Source organism: Lagenorhynchus albirostris, chromosome 18, assembly GCF_949774975.1.
Source record: "Lagenorhynchus albirostris chromosome 18, mLagAlb1.1, whole genome shotgun sequence".
NCBI classification, from domain to species: Eukaryota; Metazoa; Chordata; class Mammalia; order Artiodactyla; family Delphinidae; genus Lagenorhynchus; species Lagenorhynchus albirostris.
The window spans coordinates 63,616,149-63,640,627 of NC_083112.1; the positions used below are offsets into that span (position 1 = coordinate 63,616,149).

The following is a 24,479-nucleotide window of genomic DNA, read 5'->3' on the forward strand; positions in this document are numbered from 1 at the left end:
CCCACAAGAATAGACTAACATTTGGTTGGAAACAGAAATGATTAGAAATTATTTATTTGGTTTTATTAAAAATATGCTTCCTTGGCACAGTTATTGTTTCACTTTTCAGATGAAATAACATGAAGTGGTAGCTAAGGATTCAAAATTGAATTGCGAAGTGCTACTTTTAATAATATATTCCACACCAAAAAGAGACTTTATGAAGGTTTCGGTCAGTTAAGAAGATCAATAATTGTAGCTTTGAATATGATGTCATCTTTTCTATCCAGTATCTATTTATCTATCTATCTATCTATCTACCTCTCTACCTATCTGTCATTCAGTCATCTTCTATTGTTCGTCCAAAGGTTTTGAGAGTATTCACCTTGCCTCTTCATCCATACTGCTAACTTTGTTAGTATGGAAGTAAAACATTTATAAACTGCCTATCTTGTGCCAAAGACTATGCAAAGGATTGGGGACACAATATCAAACCAGAGTGTGCTGTTCAGGACGCTTTCAGTTGCACTAAATAACTCCACTGGAGTGAACAAGAAGAATGGCAGAAGGGTGATATCAAGGCTGATTGTTTCTGAGAGTCCAGGATGTCTCAACAGACTCGGGCCCTTCCCATCTTTCTGCTCTGGTGTCTCCAGGCTCATTCCTCTCATGGTTGCAAAATGGCCATTGTTACTCCAGGCATCACATCCAGACTTAACAAGGGCCAAACTGGAAACCTTTCCCAGGAACCCCTAGCAGACTTCCCCTCATGTCTCATTGGCCAGAACTGGACCATAGGACAATCTTTAGGGCAATACCCAGCAAAGGGAATGGACTTCCATGACAGGCTTAGACTAATCAATCCGAGTTTATCAGAGCTGAGATGGATTTGGTTACTGGAACAAATAAGGATTCTGTTAGAAGAAAGCTGTGGGGAATGGCTGTTGGGCTGGCTGGTAGTCTACAAGGTGATGTGTGTGCTCAGGATCTGCAGATAGGAAATTCTAGGCTGGGCAACTTACATACCAGCTGTGTTTGTTTAGCACTTTTTAAAAAAAGCTCTCTTTCAGTGTACTTTAAAAAAAAAAAAGTACCATTTTAATCACTTTAAGTGTCCAGTTCAGTGTCATTATGTACATTAACAATGTTGTCAGTGTTGTCATCATCACTATCTACCTCCAGAATTTTTTCGTCATCTCAAAGAGAAACTGTATCCATAGCAATAACTCCCCTTTCCCTCTCCTCCCAGCCCCTAGTAAACTCTATCCTACTTTCTATGAATTTGCCTGTGATAAATACCTCATACAAGTGCACTCATACAATATTTGTCCTTTACTGTCTGGCTTATTTAACATGGCATATTGTTTTCAAGGTTTATCCATATAGTAGCATGTATCAGAATTTCATTCCTTTTTATGGCTGAATACTATTCCATTGTGTGAATATACCACACTCTGTTTATCCATTCATCTGTCGATAGACACTTGGGTTGTTTCACCTTTTGACTATTGTGAATAATGCTGCTATGAACATGGGTGTGTGAGAATCTGGGTGAGTCCCTGTTTTCTTAGCACTGTCTTCAACAGCACTGAACCTCAGTGACAGAGTGACCTGTTACATATGTTGTATTAAATTATGCAACATCTGTAAAGGAGAGATAGGTGCTTCAGAAATGGCTTCTGCCGCTACCGTCTTTGTTGTTGTTGGAACACAGAAGCAGAGCTCAAAGGAGGGGTGCCTAGCTCAACCCTAGGATTCTGAAATATGTGAGCTGCACTTTGAAGATCAATTAGGGATAAGCATCATAGGACCTCTAGAGGAAGTGGCTGCAGTCCAAATGCTTAATTAAACAGAAGGATTAGATCTCAGTCTATGCACTTATTTTCCTCCCATCGCTTCTTTTTTCAGCATATTTGCTGTTGAGAATATGCATATGCTTTGTATCAGGTACAGTTCTGGGCACTAAGGAATAAAAGATAAATAATCTGTAGTATCTACCATCAAAGAGCACAAAGTGTAGCAGAAGAGACAGACTGAAAAAGAGATCATTATGCCACCATATGTGAAGGGCAGGGAGAGAGAAAATCAAGGTGCCGTGGGAGCCCAAAGCAGGGAGCTCTCAGAGAGAAGGACTCCAACATCCCTGGTAAAATTTTTGAAAAGTTGTTTGGAATTAATCAAAAAGTAGGACCCAGGAGTCAGAAAACTAGTGTGGATCATATGGAAAAGAGAGGAGGCCACAAAAGTGAAGGGAGAAACAGAAAGCATGAGTATGAAGGGTGAGGGAAAAGAATAAAACCCACTGAGAAGGAAAACTGAGGAGAGGGAAGTGACAAAGCAAAACAGCACGTGGGGCAAATGACAAGAAAAAGGTTGCTAGAGCGTATCAAGGCTGCTTAACTCATGCTGTGTATGATTTTGTCCATTAGATTTGTGGAAGCCTGTACCATCAATGCAAATGATTTATGTTATCAATGTGGTCTCTCTTTTTTCTTTATATTATTCCCCAAAATGCTGAAGAACATGTTAGCTGAGTTGGAAGGAAAGTTTTTAGGTGATAGTCAGTCACTCCCTTTTTATCATAAATCTATCCTGGAGCCCAACTCTCTCTCCATGTCTGGACAGCCAACTGCTCATAGGACATTTCCACTGAGCGTCTGACCTGTTGTCCTTTTCCTTTGAAATGTGACCCCTCGTTCTCCTACCGTTCCCCATTTGTCATCATGCTTTTCACTGTCTCCTTGTCTCTGGGCCCTTTTGAATTGCTGCTCCCTCTTTTCTGCTATTCCATCTTCTATTCCACTGACACCACCCACTCTTTCTTCTCTACTGGACTAATGCCTAGTAATCCTAGTAGGCTTCAAAAACACAGCTCCAGAAGGCTATCTCTGCCCCCCTCTCTCCCTCCCCAGGCTGATTTAAATTCTCTTTCTTTGAGGTTCCGTTGCACTTGGTACCTGTTTCCTGCTTTTGTGGCAGGAAACCAGTCTTTTGTGGCCTAGGTGTGTGTGGGAGAAGAGTGGCTAATTTAGGGGAAATGGGGAAGAGGTTGGTAGGCCAGAAAATATTTTGTGATGAAGTTTAGAAAGCATTGACTTCAGAACATTGGATGTCGTTTATTAATATGGGAATCATTACAGATGTTAACTTGGATGTACATGGAATGATGTTGCTTACTGTACAGTCTAATGTGAGCTTTGAGAAACAAATATACGTTATCTGGGCGAAATTTTTTAAATATACTTATGAATTCTACATGATAAATATATGCTAAGAAAAAGAGATCGATGTATACAATATAGATGAGTGCAATAGGCATATCTTTCTGCCAAAAGCCAGAAGGAGTTTATTCGGTAAATATACAGCGGGCTTTCTCAGTAGAGCTGTTAGTCTTAGAATTCTGACCCAATTCCAACAAAGTCATTTCATCCTGCCTGCTTAAATTCCCCTACCGTTGCTGCTCAACACAGAATTCTTCTTCATTTCTCGTCCCATCTGAAGTGTTACTCCATCCTGAAAAACAGCTTCGTGTACCACTCTAAAGGTGACTGCTCTGCCTTGATGAGTGAGGCAATTTTGTTACGTTAAGTGCTTTGGGGAAAAAAGCACTTACAGTGTTCCCGTAGAAATGCAAGCTAATATTACTCAATGAAACTTCCTTTCAGCTGTTGTGCTTCGTGGCATTTTCAAAACGAAGAGACCTTCCCCCACTGCAGCTTATTTATGTGATGTATTCAAAATGGGCACACTTCCTAAAGGCATCTGGGAATGTGTGTAGAAGAAATAGGAAAGAAACAGAAATTTAATATAGATGAAGTTAAACAGCTAACAGTAGAGAGGCCAGTGAGGTTGTTAAGTTGCAACTTCAAACCTAGACCTAAACTTCTAAGTAATCAGAAAGAATAGAGAATAATTACATGAGGTATCTTCTGGTGTGTCTTCCATCTCGCTAAATTCTAAATGACCGTTCCAAGAGGTTCTTGGGGTAGGCAAAGGTGTCCCAACTACAGAATTCAGAGCTTCATAGACTTTGGAATGAAATAGTTTTTGCAAATTTATTGAATATTATTACATGCAGCGTTTAAAAGATAGCCACATTTTTGAAAAGCATAGCAAGCAACACACTGAATATGCATGGATATATCACCCATTGGTTTCTAGAATACATCACCTTGTTTTTTCTTTAAAATCAGTCCCATTCACTGTCTTTTTAGTAGCCTCAAAATTATGTTTCTCTTTCTTAAGAAAATCTCTTAGCCTGTTTTCAACATACATGTTTGCTTTAAAAAACAGTCATATTGGGGCTTCCCTGGTGGTGCAGTGATTGAGAGTCTGCCTGCCGATGCAGGGGACACGGGTTCGTGCCCCGGTCCGGGAAGATCCCACATGCCATGGAGTGGCTGGGCCTGTGAGCCATGGCTGCTGAGCCTGTGCGTCCGGAGCCTGTGCTCCACAATGGGAGAGGCCACAGCAGTGAGAGGCCCGTGTACCGAGGAAAAAAAAAAAAAAAAATATATATATATATATATATATATATATATATATATATGCTCATTATACTTGATTCTTAAATAAAGGATAACTTGAAATCTATCTTAAGTTGATAATCAGAAATAGGGACAAATCAGAGATAGAAACTATATTTATTTTACAATAATGAAAAGTCTGGTAGGAAACTTATAAAGCCAATTATATACAAGAATGGTTACAGAAACTAGAGTGCATTGAAGATATGAAATATCATGCAGCCAATAAAAAGGATGTTTTCATAGAAGAATGAGGGGATACCTAAGTATATGCTATTGAATTGAAAGTAAAGGGTAAACACCACATATATAGTGTGACCCTAAAGTTATGCATATTAGAATTAACACCTGCAAGGAAATACCACAAAATATTATTCATGATGATATCGATCTTGGTAAATTGTAGATGATTGCTATTCTCTTCTTTTTGTTGTTGTTGTTTTGTATTTTCCAAATTTTGTAAAACAAACACACATAGACACTCAGCAGAAATTTCCAATGAGCAGTTGGATATCTGTGTCCTGGTTACAGAGAGAGTTGGGCCTAGAAAGTAGATTTATGATAAAAAAAAAAGAAAAGGAAATAACTTGCCTAAAATCTTTCCTTCCAACTCAGCTACTGTATTCTTCAGCATGAAGAGAAATCTAATAAGAAAATAGTTACAGCTTTCTGAAAACCAACTCAATGAAGTTACCTTTAATTTTATGCCTGGTGTCCAATATTCCTTCCCCAGTCATACACCTGTTCTAAGGACAGACTATACCACTGCCCTCTCATAATCAACAAGATTACTTTTTTTTTTTTTTTTTTGGCGGTACGCAGGCCTCTCACTGCTGTGGCCTCTCGCGTTGCGGAGCACAGGCTCTGGACGCGCAGGCTCAGTGGCCATGGCTCACGGGCCCAGCCGCTCCGCGGCATGTGGGATCTTCCCGGACCGGGACACGAACCCGTGTCCCCTGCATCGGCAGGCGGACTCTCAACAACTGCGCCACCAGGGAAGCCCAACAAGATTACTTTTAATGGTAAGTTCTGGAAAGGCCTAAACACTACGAGAAGGCTCAGGAGGAGAAACTGTGGGCCCACAGCTTGCAATATGAGGGCCGCTGCCTGAAGTTCCCAAGGTCACTTGTTTGTTTGAAGTAGCCTCGTGAAGGAGCAAGGCCAGAGGAATGCAGCTCTGATGCCCTGGAGCGGACAGTGATTCTCCCCCGTCCCTCCTGTTAGCCTCACACACACGCTCAGGCCACCGACCCGAGACTCAAGCAGCTGCCCTTGGCTAGATTGACAGGTTCAAGGGATTCACAGATGTTAGTGCTGACCTTACTCCAAACAGGACCTGCCTTACCTATCCACAAGCTGAGACCCTGGGCAGGCTCTTCTACCTCTAGCATCTTGGTCCACAGCCTTAATTTAGTTCCCACTGTTGTAGGCCATAAAAATCAAATGAGGGCTTCCCTGGTGGCACAGTGGTTGAGAGTCCGCCTGCCGATTCAGGGGACGCGGGTTCGTGCCCCCGTCCGGGAAGATCCCACATGCCGCGGAGCGGCTGGGCCCGTGAGCCATGGCCACTGAGCCTGCGCGTCCGGAGCCTGTGCTCCGCAACGGGAGAGGCCACAACAGTGAGAGGTCCGCGTACCGCAAAAATAAAAAATCAAATGAATCTCTAGGCCCAAATGTTGTGAGAACAGTACCAGGCCCGGCCCGTTGAAATGCTAAGTGCTCACTCCCTCTCTGTAATGTAATATGTCCTCTCTCTCCCTCTCCCCCTGCCTCCCTCCCTCCCCTCTTCTGCTCTTCCCCCCCTTTCCTCCCTCCTTAGTTGGCACGTGATCTCTATCTTCACCATGGAGTATATTTTGAAGATAACTGTAAGCAAGATGTACAGACAAAGGAAATAACAAAAGTTATCCTACCTTTTCATATGATGTGTCAAAGATGAACTCATCACCTTGCAAAATGAGGTTTTTTTCTTCTTTTTTCAACAATCCAGCTTTTTTTCTTTGGGTCCAGCGACCCATGATACAGGACACACTGCTCTTTTTTTCATTTTCCTTTTGGTTCACATGGCACTGAGCAACAAAATAATAACAAATATATATTGTTTAATAATACCAGCACACAGACGAGGAGGAGAAAAGGGCTCGCATTGCTTGCTGAATTGCCCACTAATCACTGTGTGCAGACCCAGCAGGGAATTCTGACAACACACCTGACTTTTCATTTATTTATTTTTTATTGGTTCTGGGAGAAGTTTGTGATTCATTCCACGTAGGTTGCGAGGCCTTGTACTACAGGAACAAATTGTCTCTGGGGTGATTTGCTTTATTAACTTTTAGAGCAAAGGAGGGAGAAATAGAATTGCTTTAACTGAAACTGCAATATGCTGGCAAAAAGTTTGGTCCTTTTCAGTTCATTGACACCTGAAATGTTTTAACTGGTCCTGTTTCTTAATGATACATTGGCTGATTGTCAAGAAGGAGGCAGTATGATGGAGTCAAAAGAAAGCTGGTTGAAAGACAGAGAACCAGGCAATGGTCACAGCCCTGCCATCTGTGTCCCGCCAAATTCCTAGACCCCTCATAGCGCAGAAACTCGGTGACCTTCTCAGTAAAATAAAAAGGTCGGACTAGATATTGTCCTCCTTTTAGTTAATTTTATTTTTTTATTGATGTATACTTGATTTACAATGTTGTGTTAGTTTCAGGTGTACAGCAAAGTCATTCAGTTATAGATATATTCTTTTTCAGACTCTTTTCCGTTATAGGTTATTACAAGATATTAAATATAGTTACCTGTGCTCTATAGTACGTCCTTATTGTTTATTTTATTTTTTTATAATAGATCTTTATTGGAGTATAATTGCTTCACAATACTGTGTTAGTTTCTGTTGTACAAAAAGTGAATCAGCCATATGCATACATATATCCCCATACCCCCTCCCTCTTGAGCCTCCCTCCCACCCTCCCTATCCCACCCCTCTAGGTCTTCGCAAAGCACCGAGCTGATCTCCCTGTGCTATGCTGCTGCTTCCCACTAGCTAACTATTTTACATTTGGTAGTGTATATATGTCCATGCTACTCTCACTTTGCCCCAGCTTCCCCCTCCCCACCATGTCCTCAAGTGCATTCTCTATGTCTATGTCTTTATTCCTGCCCTGCCACTAGGTTCATCAGTACCATAAGCAAGCTTGAGAAAGAAAAATGGAGCTGGAGGAATCAGGCTCCCTGACTTCAAACTATACCACAAAGCTACAGTAATCAAGACAGTATGATATTGGCACAAAAACAGAAATATAGATCAATGGTACAGGATAGAAATCCCAGAGGTAAACCCACACACATATGGTCACCTAATTTACAAAAAAGGAGGCAAGAACCTACAATGGAGAAAAGACAGCCTCTTCAGTAAGTGGTGCTGGGAAAACTGGACAGCTACATGTAAAAGAATGAAATTGGAACACAAAAATAAACTCCAAATGAATTAAAGACCTAAATGTAAGACCAGACACTATAAAACTCTTAGAGGAAAACATAGGAAAAACACTCTTTGACATAAACCACAGCGTGATCTTTTTTGACCCACCTCCCAGAGTAATGGAAATAAAAACAAAAATAAACAAATGGGACCTAATTAAACTTCAAAGCTTTTGCACAGCAAAGGAAACCATAAACAAGACAAAAAGACAACCCTCAGAATGGGAGAAAATATTTGCAATTGAAACAATAGACAAAGGATTAATCTCCAAATTATACAAACAACTCATGTTTATCTACTTTATATATAGCAGTGTGCACCTGTTAATCCCAAACTCCTAATGTATCCCTCCCCAACCCTTTCCCCTTTGATAACCATAAGTTTGTTTTCCATGTCTATGAATCTGTTTCTGTTTTGTAAATACATTCATTTGTATCATTTTTTTAAATATTCCACATATAAGCAATATCATATGATATCTGTCTTTCTCTGTCTGACTTACTTCACTTAGTATGATAATCTCTAGGTCCATCCATGTGGCTGCAAATGGCATTATTTCATTCTTTTTTATGGCTGAGTAGTATTCCATTGTATAGATGTACTACATCTTCTTTATCCATCCGTCGATGGACATTTAGGTTGCTACCTTGCGCTGGCTGTTGTAAATAGTGCTGCTATGAGCATTGGGGTGCGTGTATGTTTTCAAATATTATACTCTTTCAGTGAAAGTTTACAACTTCATGGATGATGGTGAACTCAAACCTTCAGTATTAACTTTGTTGAGAAGTGAAAGGAACCTTCCTCTCCATAAAGATAGAATAATATTAATATAATAATAAGCATTTGCTGTGCTATGTGCCTAGTATTGCATTTAATCCCCACAGTGATGTAGGAAGAGCCCCCGTAATAACAGAGGACACTAAGGATGACAGAGGTTAAATAAATTACCCCAGATCACAGAGCCTGTGACTGGGGTCACTAGACTCCCATGCACGGCACACAGCTCATGACCACGCCTCGCCTCCACACTGCCTCTCAGGGAGACCGAGAAGACCATCCATGCTGGTGAGGGATTCAAAGTAGCTCAAGTGTGATGTGCAGGTTAATAAAGAGTAAGGAGGAATGTGTGTGCTTTTATAAGCTTGTCAAGGACAATTCAGGATCATGGTACCCACTTTGAAAGAACAGGGTCTCTAAGGGAGGTTTAGGCAGAAGGGTAATTGCAGCAAAGAAGGAATAAGAAAAATCTTAGATAGGACCAAAATGTGTTATCTTTATCATCTAGGTTTTCTCTTTTAATATTCTCTTTGAAAGTGGTGGAGGGCTTCCCTGGTGACGCAGTGGTTGAGAGTCCGCCTGCCGATGCAGGGGATGCGGGTTCGGGCCCCGGTCCGGGAAGATCCCACATGCCGCGGAGTGGCTGGGCCCATGAGCCATGGCCGCTGAGCCTGCGCGTCCGGAGCCTGTGCTCCGCAATGGGAGAGGCCACAACAGTGAGAGGCCCGCGTACCGCAAAAAAAAAAAAAAAAAAAAGTGGTGGAGCGCTTGGAATTTAATAAGTAAGTAAAATATTGGGTAAACACATTGATACTATCTGAGCAATATCAGTGCTTGTGTAATAGATGGAGTGAGAGAGGACAAAGATTTTGGGTTCAATGGCTGCTGTTTACATTGAATGATTTGCTTTCCTTCTTTGGGTCTAGTTTCCTAAAAAGTACACTGGTTGGTCCAAATCAACCCACTAGATTCCAAAACCCTGTAGAAGACTTTAGGGATATAAAGATAAAGATGTACTTCTTCTCTCAGAGAGATCTTTAGGAACTCCTTACCTCTTAAATTCTGTGACTCATCATCAAGGTGAAGACTAATTGGTTGTTGTGAATTATTTGAACATTCCTAGCTACAAGTGACATAAAAAACTATTCATATGAAGAATCAGCAATAAACATTTAAATAAAGGGTTATGGTTGGTAGTATACGCTTTGATGTCCATCAAATTCATGGTTTACAAGGCCCACTCTTTCTGGCTTGTGATGTAACCAGACAGCTCAAAGATATAACATAGCAGTGAGATGATGCTTATGTGACTATATTATATTTTTATGAAATGCAATGCATTATTCTACTAAAAAGAAACCATCTGAAAATGAGTCCTGTAGATTCTAATTTCTGTACTGTGCTAGGAATACTAGTGAATTCTTTTTCTCGCACAATTTGCATTTTCTCTTACAGTGTGGAAGCAAAATAAGCCTCTTTGTTTGCACTGGTTTCAGAATTAAATTAGTTTGTATATTTGTTCTCTCCTCCTCTTCCTGGATTTGGTTTCAAAGTAAACAGTTATTTTCATTAAATTCTCTTTTATTTGGATTTAGCTCTTTAGTTACTGGACTTATTCTGGGTGGCTGTCCCTGTCTTATTTTTCACTAAGGTATCCGTTCACTGTTTTAAATGGCATTTAATTGGTTCACTTCCATTTTCTATTATTTACCTCACTCTGTGGTACTATGATTTCTTTAGCTAGATCTCACGCCTGCCATGGTCTGATATTTTAAAGGTATTTTTTTAAGTACTTAAATGCCATACGGGGTTGGTAAGATAGGAAAAAAATGATCATCAATTTGATGTTTAATGAATGTGGACAAATTACAGGGAAGAACCAAAAATGACATTCATCCCAGAGATTGTTTTCAAAGTTAACGGTAAACGTGGAGTCTTGAGAAACAGCAGGAATTACCTTGTTTAGAAAAACCAAAAATGTTGACTTTTTTTTTTAGATTAACCTAGAAATGACCTCTGACAGAAAGAAAACCAGCCATACTTTTCAATTTCAAGAGAAAAGCTCTAAAAAGTTATTTCTACCTAATAAAAAAGTACAGTAAGATTCTAAATTCCCACAGAAACTCTTCATCTACCTTATAACACATCGAAAGCCATCAAGGGCCTATTGGCCAGCACTAATAAAGTTTTGCGGGCGTTTTTGATGGTGGGTGGGGGGCAGGGGAGTAAAGAGGGGGAGTTTTAGGGCTGCGGGAGGGGAGAAAATTAGTTCTCACTAAGTTATAGAAGAAAATATAGGAAGATTTTTAAAATTTGTTCCAATAATTCATTTAACAAATGTTCATTTAACAACTCTTAGGGTCTGAGTATTGTTCCAGGGGATGAGACTACAAAAGTGAACAAGAAAAAGGAAGTTCCTGCCCTCTTGAGGATTACATAACAGTGGGGAAAGGAGGAACAATAGCAAATATACATAAAATAATTCAGCAGGGCTTCCCTGGTGGCGCAGTGGTTGAGAGTCCGCCTGCCGATGCAGGGGACATGGGTTCGTGCCCCGGTCTGGGAAGATCCCACATGCCGCGGAGCGGCTAGGCCTGTGAGCCGTGGCCGCTGAGCCTGCGCGTCCGGAGCCTGTGCTCCGCAATGGGAGAGGCCACAACAGTGAGAGGCCCGCGTACTGCAAAAAGAAAATAAATAAATAAATAAATAATTCAGCAAATATTAAGTGCTATGAAGAATAAAGCAATCGGATAAGAGTGACTGAGAGTTGATAAGGTAGTTAGAGAAGGTCTTTCTGAGAAGTATCAGTTGGGTAGAGACCTAAAGAAAATAAGAGGCTGAGGAATAAACAGTAAGTACAAAGGCCCTGGGGCAGGAGAGGGTCTGGCCTGTATTCAAGGAACACAAGGAAGCTAGTGAGCGATAATATGCTTGATAATAGATTAGGTCACAGAGGTGGAAAGGAGAAAGCCTATACAAATATGATGCAAGATCAAAAAAATTTAAACAAATGATTGGTAAATTTGACTATAAAAAGTTTAAAATTTCTGCATAGCAAAAACTACCATGAACAAAGTCAAAAGATAAACAGCAACTTGGGGGAACATGGTAATTCATGTCACCCAAGGGCTGGTATCTTTAATGTATTTTTTTGTAAAGAACTTTCTTTATATCAATATGAAACAATAATCCAACAGAAAAATAAGTGACCAAAGAAAATGAAGAGAAAAAGCAATTGTAATGCCTTTTAAACATACTAATGGATGTTCAACCTTACTTATAATGAGGGAAATTCAAGTTAAAACCACACTGGGATACAATTTCTTACCCTATCAGATTGGCAAGGATCCAAGCATTTGATCTTAACGCCATCTAAAAGTTTGAGCCTTAGAGAGCCAGACGCAGTCATGTATTGCTCTTGGGAATGTAAACAGGTACAGCCTTTACAGGGAAAGCTTCAGTGCTAACCATCAACATTTTAAACACCCATATCTTTGACCCAGGAGTTTGACTTGTAAGATTTTATCCAACAAATTTCTCTGCATGCATGCTAAATGAATTATGTACAAGGATATTCACTGTGACGTTATTTGTAATAGCAGGAAACCACAGGACATGTTGAGTAGTGAGAAATGAATTGGAAGGGGGGGTGGAGTCTGATTATGAGTCTCTTTTTAAACTTGAACCTTTGGAAGTTCTTGGGCAGGTAAAATGAGAACAGGCTGTGTTTAGAGCAACTTGTGTGTCATTGATTTCAGGTCGGATTGGGTACGTGTGGAATCTTGGTGACAACTTCAGTGTCATCCAAAGAGTTCTGATGGCACTCAGTGGGGGTTACCAGGGGTGGTCATAGGCGGAGCTGCCAAAGGGGCAGAGACCAGCTTATGAAAGGCCTTTCTTATGCCGGGCTAAGAGGTTCACACTTTACCCTGAAGGCACTGGCAACCTTTAGAGCAAGACGGTGACCTCATCAGATTTGCATTTTTAAAAGACAGCTCTGCTGGCAACGTCAGGAAAGAGATTACAGAGCAGCAAAGCCAGACGTGCGGAGAGTGATTAGTGTGAAGAATAAGAAATATAGTCCGGAGAGAGATACATACTCTGCCTGTTCGGCTGTTCTTATGAATCAAAATTCTACAAGTGAAAATGTCTTAACTGTAGAATTGCCTTAAAAATCAAAAACAAAAAAAAAATTTTAAACTCTGTCATTTTGGTGGTTTCAGGGAGGAAGACATTTGTTAAAATGTATTAAATTGCACACTTTAATATGTGCAGTTTGTGTTACATCAGTTATAGACCTACGGGGCTGTAAATTTTTTTAATTGAAATCGTCATTAATAAGAAAAAACAAAAGAGACTCTAAAAAGGGTGTGGACCTTCTGACTAGGGAAGTTCAGATTCTCTACTCTCAGGGCTATACTTTCTCCTGGTTATTCAGGTCCCGTCTGCCTGCTGCTGTAGCGTATCCCTCAGTCCCCCTAGCTGGGCTCTCTTTCCAGGCCTCTCCTGAAACTCGGTCCTGTCCAAGATCTCACGAGCATTTTAATTAATTGATTTGAATGAAAGCAAAGGTCATGTATACTCCGTGTGCCCATCACCAGAAAGCTACAGTGCAAAGCAGAGCCTTCTAATACTTCCAGGTCATGACAGGCTCATAAAAGAGCCTGCATATAAACACTGAAGCAGGATTTCTAGTAGTAGTAGTAGTAGTATTGATGGGTAACTGGGTGCCAGTGAATGAATTTACCACGGTGCTTTTTAAATTGCTTGATTTTATTTTTTAATGCTTTTGTCTGCTTCTCTGTGGGAAAAATATCTTGGTTAAGCTAAAACAATGGTGCTGCAGGTTTAAGAACATGTAAGCTTTGCTTCTAAAGGAAAGCAAAGTGGGCGCTATGGACTTCTGATAAAAAAAAAAAAAGCAACTAGATTGTGCTTATAGATTTCATTTTTCAAAGAGTAGATTATTAGGACAAATTTAAAAGACTTAATGAGAACTCTGAAAGGACATGTTATTATCTTAATTCAAACTTCCCTCAAAGAAAGAAAAAACTTTTTTTAATATTCATGTATTTCATCTTTGTCGGTTCAAAAAGATTCTACACGTCATGAGGTTGGCAGCCGTGGACTGCTTCTGTGCCGACACCGCCCACAAATACATAGTGACGCAGTGACACTCTTTGGCACATAACAAATATTCGTTAGGTTAAGTTGAGTTTATTTCAATTGAATTTTCATTTTTTTCCCATGATGTAATTGACATATAACATTGCATAAGTTTAAGGTGTACAACATAGTGATTTAATACACGGATATGTAGCAAAATAATTAACAAAGTTAGTTAACACCTCCATCACTTCACACAGTTAGCATCTGTGTGTGTGTTTAGATGTGGTGAGAACTTTTAAGATTTACTTTCTTAGCAACTTCCAAGTATTCAATACAGTTTTGTTAAGTATAGTCACCAGGCTGTACACCACATCCCCAGGACTCATTCATATAACTGGAAGTTTGTACCTTTTGACCACCTCAATCCATTCACCCCACCCTCAATCCGCAATTGAATTGCCAAAGTTATTTCTACTCTATTGTTACTTACAAAGAAGATTAATAATATCGCTCTTTTTTTTTTTTTTTTTTTTTTGCGGTACGCGGGCCTCTCACTGTCGTGGCCTCTCCCGTTGCGCAGCACAGGCTCCGGACGCGCAGGCCCAGCGGCCATGGCTCACGGGCCCAGCCGCTCCGTGGCATGTGGGATCTTCCCGGACCGGGGCACGAACCCGCGTCCCCTGCATCGGCAGGCGGACTCTCAACCACTGCGCCACCAGGGAAGCCCCAATAATATCTCTTTTTTTTTTAAAGTGTTTCTCTTCTTGCCTCCCCTAAAAAACATTTTGAAAATCATTCTCTTCCAGGTTAAAATCGATAGTATTCAACCATGTCATTTCTGATTTTACATCTCCTTTTTTCAAAAAATAAATTTAGAAGATATATCTAATCATATGAAATCCTACTTAATATTTATATCCTAGAGGAACAAAACCTTCGGGAATCCCTGCAGCAAGATAGTTTTAATCCAGTGCCATCCAGAGATCAGAGAGAACGTCTGGTTTTTTGTGTCAGAGACTTTGCTCTTCATAAAGTCAAGTACTTAGAGAAAAGTCCAGATCTTTACCTTCTTCCAGACCTGTCCTCTACCTCCCTCTCTCTCGTGCTCGCATCCCAGGAAAAACATATCTGAATCTGAGGCTAGCTGCTGTGCATTCGGTGTACTGTAACGCTGTATCCAAACACAGTGCAGGCTTAGAACAGTCTTTTTTGTATGTTCCCTTTAGGGCAACGTTTTATTTCTTCCTGACGATTACAGTGGTTGGAAACAGGGGTTACGTCAACAATGTTAAATTTGTCAAATATTAATTGACTAGGGTTCTGAATAATTTGAGTCCTGTCAAATAAATTATAGGAAAAATATCTGAGTATTTTGTAAATATGGTAATTTGGCTGCTCCAGTTTTCTATTGCTACAAAATAAATTATCCCCAAATTCAGCAGTTTAAAATAACAGCCATAGTAATGTAAACCACAGTACAGTGGATCAGGAATTTGGGAAGACTCAGCTGGCTGATTCTTCTGCCCCATGTGGTGTTGACTGGGGTCACTAGGTGGTAATCAGCTGGCAGATGGGCTGGTCTAAATGGCCTCACTCACACGTCTGGCACCCTGGCAGGAGTCTCAGTCCATTGGAGCTGCTAAAACAAAAGTATCATAGACTGAGTGGCTTAAACAGAAAACATTTACCTCTCACAGTTCTGAATGCTGGGAAGTCCTAGATCAAGGCAGATTCTGTGTCTGGTGAAGCCTGCTTCCTGATCCACAGATTGCCATCCTCTCACTGTGTCCTCACATGATGGAAAGGACAAGGGAGCTCTCTGGGTCTCTTTGATAAGGGCACTAATCCCATTCATGAGGGCTCAGCCCTCATGACCTAATCACCTCTCAAAGGCCCTACTTCCAGATACCTTGGGGATTAGGTTTCAACACATAAATTACGGTGAGAACACAAATATTTTGTTTGTAACAGCAAGGGTGGCCAGAAATCTGGGCCCAGCGGGGACTGTTCCCTGGAGTGCCTGTATGTGGCCAGCCCAGCATGATGATCTCAGAGTAGAGTCTCACAAGAGAGAAAGTAGAAGCTGAAGTCTCTTTAACTACCTGCTCTGGAAACTGACAGCATCCCTTCCACTGTATGCTGATAGTCACAGCAGTGACAGAGCCCACCCAGATTCAAGGGGATGGGACATAAACCCCACCTCTCAATGGGAAGTGAGTCGAAGACTTTGTAGTGATCTTTAATGGGCAAAGGGACCCATTGTGAGAAAATAATACAGTTTTGTATCTCTCGGTAATGAACTCATCCATCAAAAAGCAGTTATTATCAAAACATTAATTTAACATACAAAAGAACACCAGCTATACATCTTAAAGCCATCCTTGTGCCTTCTACTCCCTTACCCCTCACATCAATTGCTGGCAATACTTCCACCAAAATATCTTGCCAGTTGGTCATCTCCTTTCTGCTTCCACTGCCCAGAGATAGTGCCTTATAGTAGCTAACCTTTGTTGTATGCCAGGCATTGCGCTAACTACTTTACAAGAACCATCTCATTTGATTTCCTAATGTACCACGATTAGGTAGAGATTGTCATAATCTCTACTAAATAGATGAAGAAAATGGGCCTCTGTGTATTAAGTGACACATATTATCTCTCAGGCATTTAGTGGACAAACCCAAATGGAAAGCCAGCACCTGAGTCCATCTCACCAGAGTCAGGTTTCCTCACTCCTAACCAGAAAGTGCATGCTGATGTGAATGCCTTGACCCAGAGGTGTAGCTTTACCTGCAGGCTTTGAGGGGACACCTTCTTGCTGAGCTGCTATACATGTCTCTGGTATGCTAACAGGGTCATCCCATCTCTCTGGGCATCAGAACCTCATGCTGAGATATCAGTTACTTCTAATCCATCCAAATGTCATTCTGCATTTAGAAACAAAAGTTACGTATACTGCCTGAGCAAGACAGTAGTCCTTTGCTTAAAGAGAAACAAAACGTGGACAACACAGGAGATATGTATAGAAAGGACCAGCTGATCATTAGCTGACATTCTAGAACTGCCCTGGTTTAATTGGCAATAGATAACAGCTCCAAGAGCACAGTTAAAAATAAAGTTCCAAATATTTCAAAATGTAAATGGCAGGAAGATAATTAAGATAGCGCAGGATGGCAGCCTCTGGAGGAAATTATGGCCGTTGTTGTGACTTAATTGGTTTCAGAGAAACTTACTGACTACCGCCTTGGTGTCTTAAAAGTATTCTGTGTTTGCTTTGGAAGGAGGGAGAGGCATGGCTTCCCCCAGCCCTAAAGGAGAGAAAAGGTTCTCCTGACACCTGGGGAGCTTAACTGGTGACAGACTTGCCCAGCAGGTGGGAGGCAAACTGGCCAAGCAGGGATGCGCTTGTCTGCTCAGTGGACGCAGATGGACCACGCACACCCTCTTGCCATCTGGGGTCTGGGGTCCGAGGAAGAGCCACCATCCGCTTGCAGGCCTGTTCCAAGTCCCAGGGCTGAGGACTCTGGCCTTCCACTGCCACTTTCTCACCTTGTAATGTGTCTAAACTAGATTCCTAAAGGCAGTTGCTGTGAGCATGACCCTTTATAGTGGAAATGCAAAATATTAGAGGAATTTTCTGAAAAGCTGCTTTTCTTTTTGTGACCCTGGGGAATCCAGTCACGTACATTTAGAACAATGGAACAGAGGAATCGATTGAGGGGAGGGATGGTTATGTTATAAGAAGACATGTATTTTTTTTCTACTTATGGTCGTCGATATACCAGTTATTTGTGTAGGTTTATCTGGCCTTCTATCAATTAACTTATTTTCACAAAAAACTTTGAGTTGGAAAAATATGAGCCCAGAAAACCACTATTTACGTCCCTCTGCCAGCCTTCCTCTCATTCTAACCAAAGCCCTGCGTATGGCTATAGTCAGTGCGTACATGTGATTCTATCCAAATGTTTCCCACACAGTTTTATCTGAGCTTTTCCAGGAATTAGAAGAATGCATGTATTTCTTTATAAAAGCAATATAGTGCTTCAATATATTGGGGTACGTTTATACTAGTTAATGATTTATCAACAGGTAGTTTGATTGATTAATGAGAACTTCTGTAGTTGATCAGCACAAAGTCATTACTATTCTTTGTGTGTGGGGGGGTAAAAAACACATAACGTGAAATCCACCCTCTTAACAAATGTTTAAGCATACAATACAGTATCGTTAACTGCATGCACATTACTACTCTTAACGATGGTTCTGAGGTTTTGAGCCGATCTATATTGGCCTTTGAGTCTTCAAAGGAGACTCTAACTTTACTTATTGAAGTGATTTTTTAGTGTATTTTTAAAAAATTAAACCAGATAGCTTAAAGTAGCATATTCCGACTGGTGATTTAAATTAAAAGAAAAATAAAGACATATATCTACATCTAAAAATGTATCGCCTTAAATGAGTTTGTATAACAAAGCAAATGAATTGAGATAAAGAATGGAAATTCAGGGCCAACCAATTTGCATAAATGTGGCCATTTGATTACACGTTTAAGATACAGGACCATCAGTAGGATGGCCATTTTCCAAGGCCAAGCAGGCAACTGCTTGGGAGAGGGTCACCCTTTTCATGGTTGGAGTCAAAAAAGAAGAGCTGAGTTTGCAGACCCCAGAAGCTAAAAGGTGAGCTCTGTGGTGGGAGAGGAACAGGGAACCAAAAGATTGAAATCACCAAAGAGAAGTTCCTTGACTTTGGGATACGAATCGAACAGCTTTTTGCCAGACTTATTGGAATGTCCGGTAGAGAAGGGACTGTTTTAATTTAAAGAAGAGAACCTTCTCAGAGATATTTTAGACCCCATCATTTCCAACTGTGACAGTCTGCTGAGTCCTTCTGATCCAACCCAAAGCTTGTCCTTTTTGCCCAGAGCACTCCTGCCTACAGGCTTCCGGTAGAGCTAATGTTATTACTACCGCAACTCAACCCATTCGTGTTGGATAAATATACTGTGATAGACCAGTACTCTTTGTATAATGATTTATGCAAATACTTGTCTAAAACACACAATTAAGTATCCCATAGTTATCAGTTCCTTTAACTGCATTTGTTGGATAATTCCATAGGACCAATTCTTTTTCCTCTACAAAGATTCCTTGTTCTTCCAGCAGAATACACCCGTCTAGAGAAACTTGCTCATTCATCATAATTAATCTTCATCAAAAAGCCTGTTGGAAAGTCTAACAGTAAAGGGGATTATTTTTTATAAATACACAACATAGATATAAAGATATAAAAGAAACAGCACAGCTCTCAGGCCACCTTTTAAAACCTTAAAGGAGAAAACATCTTTAATATGAAAGTACTATAACCAAACAAGGTGCATCCTCTGTCCATATTGCCAGATAATTAGGTCATTAAGATCCAGAGAAATGACTACTTTTGTTATAATATCCTGATGTAACATACACAGATAGATCTGCATTAAGGGAAAAATCGGCAAATTTGTTGTTCGAGTTTTTTATGAGTCCTTGTTCACACTTAGGTTTTTCATGTGACTCGTGTCCATAAGAAAAATATGGGACCGAGTACGGGGGATAGGGGTGGGATAGCGGGACCTCCCTGACACTCAAGTGCTGCCCTGGATGCTTTTAGTCTCGTTCATTGCATAGGGAGGAGACCAAAGACCCCGTTATGAGGTCTGGCTGGGAAAGCCAGTTGATAGTATAAAAGCTGATGTGCACAAAGCCTGATGTTCTTTAAAAATGTGACTCTGCTTCCCAGACAGCACCTTCTTATAAAAATTCATCTATCTTGAAAGGTTTCTCACGTGCCTAATTCATAACTACTTAAAACCCTGAAGAAATTTTGATGGTGACACTTGGTTGAGCATGGTAGGGTATGTAATAAATATAAAATTTGGTTTCCTCGCACTAATACTAAAAAGCAGCTGCTATAAACAGCATGTTACATTAATAATATATTACATTTAGAAAGCAGAGTGTCTGTATGGTATATGATAGCTGTATGGTATATTTTCAGTTGCATTCTTAAAATATTCATGTTCAAAGGAAAAATAAACACAGGGCATATACTAAACTGTTTATAGTGTTATTCTGGGAAGTGGGATTGTGGGTGTATTTCTCTCCTTCATTTTTCTTTTCTGTATTTTCTAAGTGTCTGATAATAAACATGTATTATTTTGAAAAGGGACAGCGTTTTAAGATTGGCTCCCAAGAGCTTTATGTGAGGGCTGGGCTTTCCTGGTGGCACAGTGGTTGAGAGTCCGCCTGCCGATGCAGGGGATGTGGGTTCGTGCCCCGGTCCGGGAAGATCCCACATGCCGCGGAGTGGCTGGGCCCGTGAACCATGGCCGCTGAGCCTGCGCGTCCGGAGCCTGTGCTCCGCAACGGGAGAGGCCACGACAGTGAGAGGCCCTCGTACCCGAAAAAAAAAAAAAAAAAAAAAAGTGAGGGCTATTGCGTCTACATGTTAAAAGTCTAGGCTGCCCCATCTAATATGGTAGCCACTGGTCCCAAGGGGATATTTTTAATTATATTTAGATTAGTTAAAGGCAAATTACTTTGTTAACCATTTAATTCTTCAATCACATTAGCCACATTTCAAGTTTCAATAGCCACATTTTCATCATCACAGAAAGTTCTAGTTGTCAGTCCTGGTGGAGACAAGTTACCAAACTATGTCCTGGATGCTAAGAACAAAACTGGGCCAGTTTGCAGAGGAATGGGCATATTGCCTCACATGCTACTCACCGTAGACACCGGGAGACTCTTCATCCCAGGTCCCTTTTATGCACCTCTCTAATCTTTGGCCCAGTAAGCTCAGAGATTTTTCCAACAGCCATCCAGCTGCTTAGTGGCAGGGTTGGGAACCCAGGGCAACTCACTCCTAATTCACAGCTCTTGCCTCCATATCACTATTAGCATCTTCTCCAGAAAACTAAAGCTTCCCAAGCAGTACTTTAGTTCGGTTCAATATAATTTCATAGACATTTCTTGAAAGCTTACAATGCAATAGGCACCATAATAAGCCTTGAATATGCAAAACCAAGTAAGAGAAGTTTCTCTATTCCCAGAGTGTGTCAAAGTGTTAAAAACAGAAAGGCTAGTGGGAAGCAGCTGTGTAGCACAGGGAGATCAGCTCAGTGGTTTGTGACCGCCTGGAGGGGTGGGATAGGGAGGGTGGGAGGGAGGGAGACGCAAGAGGGAAGAGATACGGGAACATATGTATATGTATAACTGATTCACTTTGTTATAAAGCAGAAACTAACACACCATTGTAAAGCAATTATATTCCAATAAAGATGTAAAAAACAAACAAACAAACAAACAAAAACAGAAGGGCATGCTAGGTAGAGTGACAGCACCAAGCAGGGACAGGTCTGTCCTTCTTGGGAAATCCAGAAATGCTTCATACACGCAGATATGCTTAAATTGGGTCTTGACGATAGCGCATCCCCCAAACTCTCACATTTACACGCCTTCAATATTCTCAGTTTTCTCCATACTCCGGAAGAAAAGAGGTTAACTCCACTTTTGAACCTGACCTGATTTTTCTTTAACTTCACTTGAAAGAGTTAGGTATATTCAACTCTCTTAATTTGAACTTATTTTCTCATTTTCAGGCCTGGTTCTATATATGTAAAATAATTTTAAGCCTTCAAATGAAATAAAATAAAATACTCCTGTAAGACTGAGTCATCAATTCCATTTTGAACTACATAAAAGCAAATACAGAATTTGAATGAGTGGTCATTTTTCAGCCGGTCATGTGGGAAATGTTTAAACGCAGATTAGAAGCTGGGGTTCCCAGTTCTCAAATAAATCACGTTCCTGTGTTTTAACAGATGCAATGCTCTTGGTGGCAGAGCGACTGGAAGGACCATTCAACATTGAGTCTGTCATGGACCCAATAGACGTCAAGATCTCTGAAGCCATCATGAACATGCAAGAGAACAGCATGCAGGTGTCTGCAAAGGTATTTGCCTTAGTCGTTTGTCTGCTAATAAAGAAAGTGCAGTAATCTGAAACTGAAGTAACTGGATATGTCGGCCAGGATTATAGATTCTAATACCTTGTCCGTGAGCTTTTCCTCTCCCGTGACAAGTTTGCTACTTCATTATAACTGTCTAACAAAATGGCATTGAGAAAGGAAGGAAGCTTTTAGTTTGCAGTTAATCATGAAGAAATTATTGGCTGCTAAAAAGTGTTGGAGAGCCCCAAGTATATTGACTAATCCCTCACATTTGTGAGCCATTTGGGGGGAATTTTCTTTTTGATGGTTGAAATTTCTGCACGCCCTCACCCTGTTCTCACTCTCCAGGAACTTCTAATTACGTCTTCAGCTGCACAGACCAGGCACATGTTCTCTGTGGTTGCTTGTAAATTTTTAAACATTCCATCTGACTTCCTTTTGTAAGGCTATAATGGAACCCTCATTAATGAATCTTCAGAGGAAAACACCCCTTTGGATGAAGTCAAACACACATTTTGAAAAATAGTATATTTTTATAAATCCAAAGAGACGGAGATTCTGGGTTTGCAGCTGCAGAACACAAATATCAGAAGTACAATTTTTTTTAATTTTTTAAAGATTTTTATTGGAGTCTAGTTGATTTACAACGTTATACTAGTTTCAGGTGTACAGCAAAGTGAATCAGTTATACATATACATATATACGCTCTTTTTAAAATTATTTTCCCATATAAACCATTACCAAGTATTGAGTAGAGTTCCCTATGCTATACAGTAGGTTCTTATTAGTTATCTATTTTATACATAGTAGTGTGTATATGTCCATCCCAGTTTCCAATTTATCCCTCCCACCCTTACCCCCTGGTAACCATAAGTTTGTTTTCTACATCTGTGACTCTGTTTCTGTTTTGTAGGTAAGTTCATTTTGTACCCTTTTTTCAGATTCCACATATAAGTGATATCATATGATATTTGTCTTTCTCTGTCCGATGACTTCACTCAGCATGACAATCTCTAGGTCCACCCATGTTGCTGCAGGTGGCATTATTTAATTCTTTTTGATGACTGCGTAATATTCCATTGTATATATGTACCACATCTTCTTCATCCATTCATCTGTCAATGGACATTTAGGTTGTTTCCATGTCCTCAGAATGGGAGAGAATATTTGCAAACAATGTGACCAACAAGAGATTAATCTCCCAAATATACAAACTGCTCAGGCAGCTCAATATCAAAAAACAAACCAATCAAAAAATAGGTGGAAGATCTAAATAGACATCTCTCCAAAGAAGACATACAGATGGCTAAAAAGCACATGAAAAGATGCTCAACATCACTAATTATTAGAGAAATGCAAATCCAAACTACAATGAGGTATCACCTCACACCAGTTAGAATGGGCATCATCAGAAAATCTACAAACAACAAATGCTGGAGAGGGTGTGGTGAAAAGGAAACCCTCTTGCACTGTTGGTAAGAATGTCAATTGATACAGCCACTATGGAGAACAGTATTGAGGTTCCTTAAAAAACTAAAAATAGAATTACCATATGACCCAGCAATCCCACTACTGGGTATATACCCAGAGAAAACCGTAATTCACAAAGACACATGCACCCCAATGTTCATTGCAGCCCTCTTCACAGCAGCCAGGACATGGACCTGCACAATTTTTATTTGTCCCCACCCAGCTGAGAATAAATAGGACCTTCCTTAAGCAAAATTTAGAAGTTTGCAGTGAGTCTCTGGCCTTTTCCTTCATCGCCCCTTTTATCCACACTGAAGACTACACAGTGCCCTTCTGTTCTTTCCACCAGTCTCCCTGTCCTGAAACACTAACCAAATCGGCATCAGCCCTTTCAACCTGATGACGGAGTGACTGCATTTTAATTGAAAGTCATTCACACAAAAATATGTCAGGCAAAGAGTTACGTGTTTAGCTTTCTTCAGTGTTTAAAATCCTTTGTGGAAAAGATTTCACATATAATCAAAGAGAAGGAGACAGGTGGTAGGGAGGAATTGCCGAGCAGAAATAAATCCATGGAATCTGACTAGGTCTCCTTGGCCGAGTATGAATCAAACTAGCTTTGGGCTGAAAGTAGGGTGAGAAGGAATCTGGCCTGGGCCCCTTTCTCTCTCTCCTTGGGAGACAGATGGGCTGAGAGTTTCACAGGCCTAGTTTCGGGTTTTAGTGAGCTTGGGTTAGCCCGTGTAAAGAAGTATACTCCAAGGTGCTATCACCTATTGGGGAAATAGCACATTTGGGAGTTGCATGAAAAGCCATTTTCTTTCTTTCCCATGAAAGAAAAGCAATTATCTATCCCTCTCAAATCTATTGCCTAGAAACCAATTAATGTTGTTTTGAGAGGCCAAATATCCCAGCAGTGCTTGAGTAACCAGGCTCGATAGTAACTGATGTTCAAAACAGCCCTAGAGAAGAGGACATGAAAACACAAAAGTGTCTGTGGTTTGAGAACATCACACACTCCTTAGAAGCAGAGCTTTCCATTGGTATGTGTGCATACGTGTTCAAGTCAACTTTTTCTATTAAAAATTCTCTAAGAGGTCAGATGGACTCTCTTTCATACCAGAATGCGAATGAGACATTTTTATGGAAGTTGTC

At 40.5% G+C, this 24,479-nt stretch overlaps 1 protein-coding gene across 1 annotated transcript in view; it reads left to right on the forward strand.

The window, feature by feature from the left end:
* GPC6 (glypican 6) overlaps window positions 1-24,479 on the forward strand; it is a 1,081,720-nt gene that overhangs the window by 944,693 nt on the left and 112,548 nt on the right. Inside the window, exon 5 of the mRNA XM_060128753.1 lies at window positions 21,726-21,856. Within this exon, the coding sequence (XP_059984736.1) occupies window positions 21,726-21,856 (131 nt within the window). The remainder of the gene's footprint in view (window positions 1-21,725; window positions 21,857-24,479) is intronic.